The sequence below is a fragment of the Strigops habroptila genome, chromosome 2, assembly GCF_004027225.2.
Source record: "Strigops habroptila isolate Jane chromosome 2, bStrHab1.2.pri, whole genome shotgun sequence".
Lineage (NCBI taxonomy): Eukaryota > Metazoa > Chordata > Aves > Psittaciformes > Psittacidae > Strigops > Strigops habroptila.
The window spans coordinates 31,270,586-31,280,186 of NC_044278.2; the positions used below are offsets into that span (position 1 = coordinate 31,270,586).

Consider the following 9,601-nt stretch of genomic DNA (forward strand, 5'->3'; position numbering starts at 1 on the left):
ACAAAACTCCCAAAGTTTGAATTTCTTCAAGTGGTCACCATGCTATATTTCCTCTCAGTGAAAAAAACATAAACTGAAGTGGCCATGTCCATCAGTTAATCAACTGGACAGAAGTGTCTTGGGTTCCACGTTCACAAGTGGCTACTTTTCCAACAGAAATTACACCTTTGGATCTAAAAAAATACCAAATTTAGAAGAGAACGGACATGAAAAATGAGCCTGCAGATGGTTAGCTGGAGTTTGTGTTCATTAAGAGGGTTAATACAAATGTTCCTGATTGTTTCTTGTTGTTTATGAATCTCGACCTTCAGAACAGCACTGAAATGTGCTGTCTCCTAAAGATGTTCCCTACCGATATGACACACACTTTGTATTGTTTCACTGCACATAAGCATTAATATCCCAGAGGTAACCCACCCTTCTTTTAACGGCTGGTGACAGGTCCAATGGCTGAGCAAAAATCAGTTGAAGGAAAGGGAAGTCTTGTCGGAAATGAGATTAATCTTGTAACGAGTGTTCAGCCCTGATAACCCATCTGTGCAAAGAACTGCTTTAACTGGAGGGCAATTAACCTTCACCTGACAAGCTCTGTCCAACCGTTATAAACAACATTAAAGGCACAGGATCCCCCTCTTTTTTCCCTCTTTATGTAGACTAAACAATCAGATTCTGAATTCCATGAAAATGGTACATGTAACGGTGCCTTGATGACAAATTGCAGGAAAATTTTTCAAAAGGTAATGGCTGTATGGAAATAATGTGAAAAATGTCTCTGGCCACCACTTTAGTGAGTTGATCTGATTAGTAAAAAGCAACAAGTTTGAGCACTTCCAAGGGAATACCGTACGCATGAGGGAAGCTGATGTGAATACGCCAAAGATTAACAATAATAAAAATGTATGCAAGTAGATAAGAGCTGACTAACCACATCCAAGGAACATTGCTTTCAGAACAAAGCGTATATTTCCCCAACACTTCTGTGAACCCAAAGCCAAGGGGCAACTTCCTAGAGTTTCTTCACCCGTGGCCTTGTGGAAGTTACTTGTCAAAACTAATGTCAACTTGCAGAACCAATCTGCAGTAACTGGGCTTTTGGGTCCAGTCCGCACAGGACCGGCTCTCCCATTTGACAGCCAGTGTTCCAAGTGATGTATTCACCACTGTCTCTGCAAAGGTCTGGAAATCCAACCTCAGATTCCCAGCTTGTAAGAACACAACAACTGCCTTTCCAACAGTAATCTGGGAAGCTAACTGAACATGGGTCTCTTCTTCAAAGACAAAAAGGTGCAACATATATGAAGCCAGAATAGCAAAGAACTACTCTATGGGGAGGGGCCAAGATAACAATCTCAGTCACAGTGGCAGAAACCTGGAATGACTCCAGAGGGATCACTGGCAAAACAATGCACAAAATTTGCGCTAAGCTCCTGAATAATTTGGGTGAAAGACTGGCCCCAGTCAGGCCATTGGCCAAATATTTTTAACTTCATTTTGGCCAATTTCTCTTCAGGTTTTGTAAATCCTCATTCATTCTCTTCATGTGCCTGAAAGCAATTACCCTGAAGTTATGATTAGCAATGGAGGCTTTCTGTCTTTGTTTACTTTTCTTTTGCTCTAAGTTTCTCTTTTTCTTAGCAAGTTCAAACATACAGGTTAGTCATGGTTTTATTTCTCTGTAGAGGGAGGCAAAATTTCCGTTTCAGTCATTTTGGTTGAATATATATGTCACTGTGGATTGCAAGAGATGGCTGTGAGTCTTTAGTATATCTAGAACACGCTCTGAGCTATTTGTTGGAGAAGTCCACCTCAAGGGCTAGTGAAATGTGTATTTTCTTTGGTGGGGCATACAGATAAGGAAAGGATGCAGACAACAAGGATTTGGAGGCAGGTTGCTCGCTTTTCATCTGACAGAATGACAATGTATTTTGAAGCATGCTATATACATTTCATAGTCCGATGTAACAGCATTGGCCTTAAAGTTTTACACCAACAGATGTGTTGTACTGTGGCTGTTTAATGTTTAAATAGTAACAGGTAGAACATTACCTTTATATCAAACAAGAAGGGCTTAGATCCTTTCAGTGAATTAGATACTAACAGATAGGAAGTTCCTATTGAAAGCATTTCCTGTATTGGTAGTCCCTGATTTTGGCGACTTATCTGGGCAGGAAATGAACACAGGAAGTATCTGTCTACAGACTCTTTATCATCAAGGTAATTGCTGTGGCAGCATTTTACTGTTTATCAAGGTAATAAACATAAAGTCTAAAAAAAGATGTTTTTCAACTCTAAAGAACGAGGCTTAAAAAAATCTTATAGACTCTCATTGCAGTTAATGCAAAATCTTTCATGTAGAATTAATATGCTGCTACTTTTTTCTCTCAGCACAACTGTAATTAGGGATTTGTCAAACAAAACATTCCCAGTCTCCTGTGGCTTTTTTCCCAGTTACAGCATTGTTTCTCTGTACCTTGCTTTTCATCTCTCTTCAGCCAGGTAGATCATTTTAGAGTTCTGCCACTTGCCATAAACAGTGAACCACCTCTTCCTGCAGGTATTTGCATATACCCAGGCCTTGTAAATTGCTACTGCATTTCCTTCCCATCTATCAGGCAATGCTTAACCTGCCTACACACACAATTGACTAAGCAAGTCAGACCTTCTCCTAGTGTGAAAAGGTTACACCAGCTAGTGACACATTTCCCACCCATCAGTTGAGATATATACTCCAAATAAATATACATGGCAAGTGAAGGGAGGCATATCATATGCATTCCTTACACTCATTAATTTCCAAAATCCACCTTTCTAAAAGACCATTGGCCTAGTCCACTGTATGTGGGTGATTGCTTGGTGTGTTCTTCAGCCTTAAAAAATTACTGTTACTCATGATTCTTTTTTACCTTTTAATGTTCAATGATTTTTTTTTTAATTACAATAATTGTAATTTTATTCCTTTTACTTTGCAACAAATTTGATTTATGACATGGTAATTACCAGAAGTGGTAATCACTGGTTTGTACACAGTAGTTCTTAAAACCTATTACTAATACTACTTGTGTATTAGCCACTAATATCCCTTTCCTGAAAGCAATGCCTAATCTTTCTAATTGGATGACTATATGCATAGGAAAAATTAACAACCCGGTGCCTAAGGATGCACGCCAAGGAGAGACGTAACTTCCCTGTGATACAGGTTTGCAACCTGAATCTCACCAGATTTCCTGAAACAACTCCCCCTCTTCACTGTGATGAGTTGTTTACAGGATGACACGGCCCTTCTTTTAAAGGGAGTGAAGAAATGAACTGAAGGACACAGCACTACCCAGCCTCAAGCAGGCTTGGTTACAACATTTAAAATAAACCCCTTTGACCATAAAGACACATCCATCTTTTAAAGAAAGGATTGATACCATTTTCATATGAGTGCTTCAAAGTTTGCATATTGCTGTTGCATTTTGAACATAGTCAACATTTCTTCTATAATCCACAAATACATGCTAAGGACAGCAAGGTGACTTGCAGAACACATGCCATTTTGTCCAACCATTGGTTTTTTATTACTGACAATTTGAAAAGCTGCTAGTGTTTCTCCACTGTACAATTATCTGTCAAAATTAATTAATTTTTAATAGTTAATGATGAATCTGATTGATAGAAACCAACTGCAGTCAGTGAAAAGAGTTTTGTTAATTTGACATGGTTTGGCACTGCACATAATATTTTCTACAATATCACCTTTACTTTGTTAAAATTGGTGATATAAGTGATACAAACCCAATTTTTCTTTTTCTTTTCTCTACTTTGCTGATTTTCAAAATAATTGTCTTGGCTTGACTTAGAAACTTGCATTATGAATCCTACCTTTTTTTGAGCTAACAGCATTCTATATTTTCACTGGATTCTAAATTGTCATTTGGAAAATAAATATCTTCTTTTGGCATCCACATTTCTCAAAACTACTTCTGTATTTATCTTTCAGCAAGTCATTCTCCAAGAGCAGTTGATTCTTTAAACGTTATTTCTGAAAGGCCTTTTGTAACTCGCTGAAAAACATTTTGTTAAGAGATGATACAGTTCTTGTTAAGAAAAAACAAACAAACAAACCAACTCAGACAGTCAAACATACACATTTTCCAGCTGTTGTTCCTTGCCTGGGGACTTGATTCTAGAAAGCAAAATCCTTATATTTGACTTAATTTTGGCATATGTAGCCACAAACCAGATTGAGTTAAATAACCGCTGATCAAAAGCAAAAGAAAACAACACAAAAATCCCTCAAATATCTTCTTCTCTTCTTATATGACTATTTCTTCCTTGAAATTGTACATTTGTATTTGGGTCAGAAATACTATTTTACCTGGAAATAATTATAGGTCTGATAATACTGCCTTTATTGGAACAAGATCTTCATGAAATTGCTGGAAACTTTGAATTAAGGAGTGCAAGATCAGGCTAAGTGGTTTAAGGCACTCTTGCTGTTCTTGCTTCTGATTCAGCAGAGCACTCAGGTGTGTGCTTAGCTTTAAGTGGCTTGTGTCATATCACCAAAGCCAATGGAAGCATTTACAGGCTTAAAGTTAAATAGACCACTGGATCATTTGCTAACTGAGATGAGAACAAAAAGAGAATAACCTTTGTAATTTTTTTAATGCAAGGAACAGAAGTACAAATTACTGTATTAGTTCTGTTGGATTCAGTGCAGATGCAGTCCTCTAAACAAAGACTTAAACATTTCCATATGCCAAGAACAGACTTTTTATTTTTAACTGTCTCCAGCTTTCCTTGGCTTTAGAAGTATTTGAGTGAGTGCTTAAATTTTCTAATAGAAAGTGAGAGGAAAGTAATACTATAGATAGAAGCACAGACTAAGATTCTTTACAAAAGAAAAATATCTTGCCACAATACACTGCTTTAATCAGTATATCCATACTATTTCAAACCTCAGAAACCACAAAGATTCTCCCGTCCTTTATCAAACACATAGACTTTTTCTCCCAGAAATCATAGCTTTCATGTGAACAGCACATTAGAAATCAATAACAAAAAGTGGACATGCACATATTTAGAAGTAAATTAGAGTAAAAGAAATAACCACAAGCGTAATCAATAAGTCATTGCAAAGTCAAGATTACTTAAGAGCTTTTCTAAGGAAAAGTGTAATTGCATTGGCAGGCAGGGAGAAAAATTTAACAAGGCTTGCGACATGCCAAGGAAGTATAATTCTAGTTGTGTTTTTCTATTTAATGTTCTTTCCTCCACTATAGGATAATGGGAAAACAAACAAAATGACCTTCAGGATAAGTATTTTTACTTCATCCCAAGGTAACACTTAAGTAATTTTTTCTCCATTCTATTAAAAAAAACTCCAGCAACCAAAAACCAACACCAAAAAGACAGATGCTTAATTCAGAAGCCTTTGATATTTTCTAAAATTTATTTACAGTAAATAGTGGGATGCTTATAATTAGCAGTGCTGTATTGATTGGATATTTTCAGCTTCTGAAAATTGTGCAGACATTGTGCTACTGCATATAGCTGCCAGATATTACTTGTCAGTAATAGTCACCTTAGAGCTGAAATCCTGGCTGTGAGGAGACTTTTTCCACTAGAAAATAACATTTTATCCTTCAAACACCCAAAAACATAGCAGTGAGGTTAGCCCCGTGTGCACCAGGTATAGGGAAGCGAATACATTAGAAGTATCAAATGCCTGACTGCGCACTGAAAACAAAATTCTGACTGTGGAGGCGCACACCTTATCCCACCACTCTCCGCAGTTTCTTATGCTGCCTTCCACAGGAGTCGGCCCTGCTCCCGGTCAGAGGGAGAGGTCCCCAGCCTGAGCGAGCGAGGCTGCTCTTACAGCATGAAGGTCAGAATTAAAGTAAGCCATTCATGTTAGAGCCTGGGAAAAAGGCACTGCTGTGTCCTCCTTCTTAGGAGAAACCTTCCACCGCAGTGCTTCCCTTATCATGGGGGAGAAGGGGAAGGAGGAAGCAGAAGAAGGGAACAGGACAAGAAGAGACGTATCTCCCAGTAAAGCCACGTTTGTGACGTCAAACCCAGCACCAGAAAACTTACACAAATGCCTTCCTAGTTATCAATTAGCCCCAGTTAAGCCAGCCTGGTTTCTCATGAGCCCTGAGAGTCCCATGGGTCTGTCTGCACGTTTATGATAGGAAAATGGATGAATTAAACAGTCTTACTGTAAGTAAACTTACACCTTTGCATGACTGTAAGATTGAAGCAATTTCTACTCGGTTATCAACAGATATATAGCCATTTGCAACCCAATTTTGACATTTAATGACTCCAGGGTTTCACGAAAGAAGAGTGAATTCCTGGCACAGAGATCCCGGATAAGGCTCTCCACCTTCCTTGGGCACTGCCTCTTGTCACCTGCATTGAGATAGCTAGGCTACCCATTGCCAGCAGACAACACAGGCCATTATATTGAAATTGTAAAAAAAACGTTTGCTGAATGTAACTGTTTAGCAAAAGCATAAACACACATTTGGCCTTCAAATGTGATTTCTTTATTTCAGAAACCTCCCAATTAAATGACTTCCTTATATATTCATTATAGAAGAGGAATTGAACCTCTTTGGACTAGCTTAGATTCATGTAGGAGCACATTTTCTCCATCTGGAGTACAAAGCACTTGTCATTTCTTTCCAGTCATTTTACATTTTGCACTTGCATAAATAAAATCCTTGCTTCACCATATAAGGCCTTCCCAGCACTTTGGGCACCAAAATCCTCAATATTTTGGGGTGCCTATTTCTCCCTGCAAGTTTTACACTCCCAGATAAGGAGACAATAATGTACATTTTTCCACTCTGGAGGCTTTGCTGACTACCTCCCTTTGCTGACCGCATTACATTGCCAGGCTGTATGATACACAGCTGCACGCAGTCTCTTCTCACCTTTGTAAGTGTAAGGTGGAGGTATAATAATAACAACGATAAGGTATTGCTTACAATGATTTACCCTATTATAATTCAGCAAATAAAACAACATCAAAAAATAAGAGCTACTCAAAATGCATACATCTCCTCTCATTGTACCATCATTTTGGAAAAAAAAAAAATAAAAAAAATCCCATCAACATCGATAGTGCATTCTGACCAATAAACACAAGAACCAGCGTTACTATCTCAGCACATAGCCCTTCTTTTAGCAATGTTAAACTTGACTCCCTGAACCTCAAGATTTTCATAGAACGCCTGTCATACCCTGCATGCTCTCAAATGTGCAGCAAAACCAAAGGGAACTCAGCTGTTTCAGGAGCTGCTTAGCATATAATACATACTGGCCAGCAATGCAGATGCAATTCAGATCTTTGTCTCTATAGATAGCCTTTTGAAAGCATCAAAAAAGAGAAGGTCCATTAGTCCTTTTAGTCCCATTGTCTGCAGTTAAGACTTTCAGATTCCAAAAAGCACAACAAAAAGCATTGAATGATTTTTCAAATGTAAACATTTAAGCAGAAGTTACTGAGAAATCAAACTGCAACTCCACTTAGCTAATGGCCAGGCACCGCTGCTATTCCATATCTCCTACTAAATCTCTGGCATAATTAGAAAAGTACAGGAATACATAATACCATGAAGAAAGCAAATACCTTGATCCCAAATCTGATAATACAACACCACAGAGTCCTCACTGTACATGCTGTTTTGCTCTTTATGTAAAATTAGTTTCACTCTCACAAAGCGTTTAGTTACAGTTATACTTCTGCAATTAATCACAGCTATTGCTATATCTGTAACTGCTATCTATTGCAACATACAGCGAAGCAAAAACTAGACAGATAGACATATAGATTTATTTAACATTCTAAGTGACACAACCTGAAAAATGCAGTGAAGCCATTCTTAAAAAAAACAAACCATGCACTGAGATCAATTTATAAGCCAGTAAGAGAATTTTATTGTCCAAAAAAGATAAAACAAAAAAGAACACACCCATGAGATCTTGCCGCCACCATTAAAATAATATTCAGAAAGGTCCCGAGTATGAGGATAAGAGTTTCTAGAAAAGCACGTAATTAACACCTGTACAAAAGAGAAACAAGAGCTGGTGCCTCTCATTCCCGCTTGCTAATATTTGTGTCCCCTTCAGCAAGAGAAACATTTAAAAGTATCCAAAAGGTTAGTGCTCTTAGGAACTGGGTTTTTTCCTTCCAGTGCACACCCTCTCCCCTTATGGCAGTCCGCAAACACATCCAAGTTGTCAGAACGATACCTACAAGAAATTTCAGAAGCTCTCATAAAAGGGCTTCGCATATGCAATCCACAGCACTGAACAGTGAATTTAAAAAACCCAATTTTTTTTCCGAGTTTGAAGTTTTTAAGCCTTGCGGATGGTTGGAGTAGGAAAAAGGAAATTTACTAGGCAGTACAAAGGAAATCTTGTTGTCCTCTATTGTGGCAGTGGGGGTGTTGCCCAATTCTAACTTATCTAGGTTGATAAAGGAAACCAAAGAACACGCCACTAAAAAAAATTCCAACAAAAAAGGTACCCCTTTCTTACCTTAATAGTGCTTGCCATAATGTGATCAAGATTATTGATCGCTAATAATTGCTAATAATAATTATTGCTTCGCTCTGACCAGAAAGAAGTTTTGATGAGGTTGTTTAGAGCGGATGAGATTGTGCTAACTCTGGGAAATGAAGTCAGCCAATGGCAGGAAGAGGTTTCTATTGGTCCTGGCCACTGCAGCTCGAAGAAACAGGATATTTGGGAGCAAAGAGATAAGAGTCCTAAAACAATGTTGTTTTTCTTGATGATATGTGACTAAAATTTTTTTTTTTTTTTTAACAAAAAAGTCAATTGCCTGTGACTGCCTGGGCAGGTGTGATCTGATGTGCAGTAAGTGTGACATGCCACTTTGAGGCAGGATGCAGATGTCAGATGAAATGGGCCAAATTCGGCACTAGTTTCATGCAGTCTATTCACTGGGGAATTGCTGATTCAGGGCTGAAGCCAGACTTGGTATAAGCGGGTGTAACTCCAAATATGTTAATGAAGCCTAGCCCCGCTTATACCACATCTATATTTGTCCACTAACCTCATTCCTGAATTCTTGAGCTATTGACATTTTCTAGCTTATGGGATCTAGCACAATTTTTTTCTTAGCAAAGAAGCAAGTGGATTCAGGATAATAATTTCTTCTTGATGACTCTTTCTTACTGTGGAAAGGAAGTCACAAAAAGACATACATTTCAAGAAGCAAATGTCTGAATGCCATAAAGAGTCTTAAATTTTCCACACTATTCCTTTACTTCACAGCTCTATCCATGCATGAAAATGAGATGGTTTCACTGGCGATTCCCTTCCCGGTTGGAGTGTGATAGTCATTTTTATTCAGTGTTATATTTTTATTTGTCCTTTTGTAGCACTTGGCAGTCACAGGGCACCCCAAAACTACCAGCTGCGCAAACAAAATACCGTCCCTGTCCCAGCCCCTTGCTTAGTGCTGAACTAAAAAAATCCCAAAGGATGGGAATAAGAAAGGCAAAGTTTTTCCACAGTATCAGTCAGTGTAAAAATCCATATGTAAAGAACCACTCAGGATCCAATGCTGGCACAACCC

The 9,601-nt window shown here is 38.2% G+C and overlaps 1 protein-coding gene across 2 annotated transcripts in view; it reads right to left on the reverse strand.

Moving 5' to 3' along the window:
• ERG (ETS transcription factor ERG) overlaps positions 1–8,730 on the reverse strand; it is a 65,111-nt gene extending 56,381 nt beyond the window's left edge. Inside the window, exon 1 of one of the 2 annotated variants that reach the window (XM_030476956.1) lies at positions 8,539–8,730. In XM_030476956.1, coding sequence (XP_030332816.1) covers positions 8,539–8,556 — 18 coding nt within the window. In that variant the 5' untranslated portion in view covers positions 8,557–8,730. Of the gene's footprint in view, positions 1–7,627; positions 7,781–8,538 lie in introns of those variants that run through there. The other variant, XM_030476957.1, reaches the window with a different exon arrangement.
• Between the last annotated feature and the right edge of the window lie 871 nt (positions 8,731–9,601).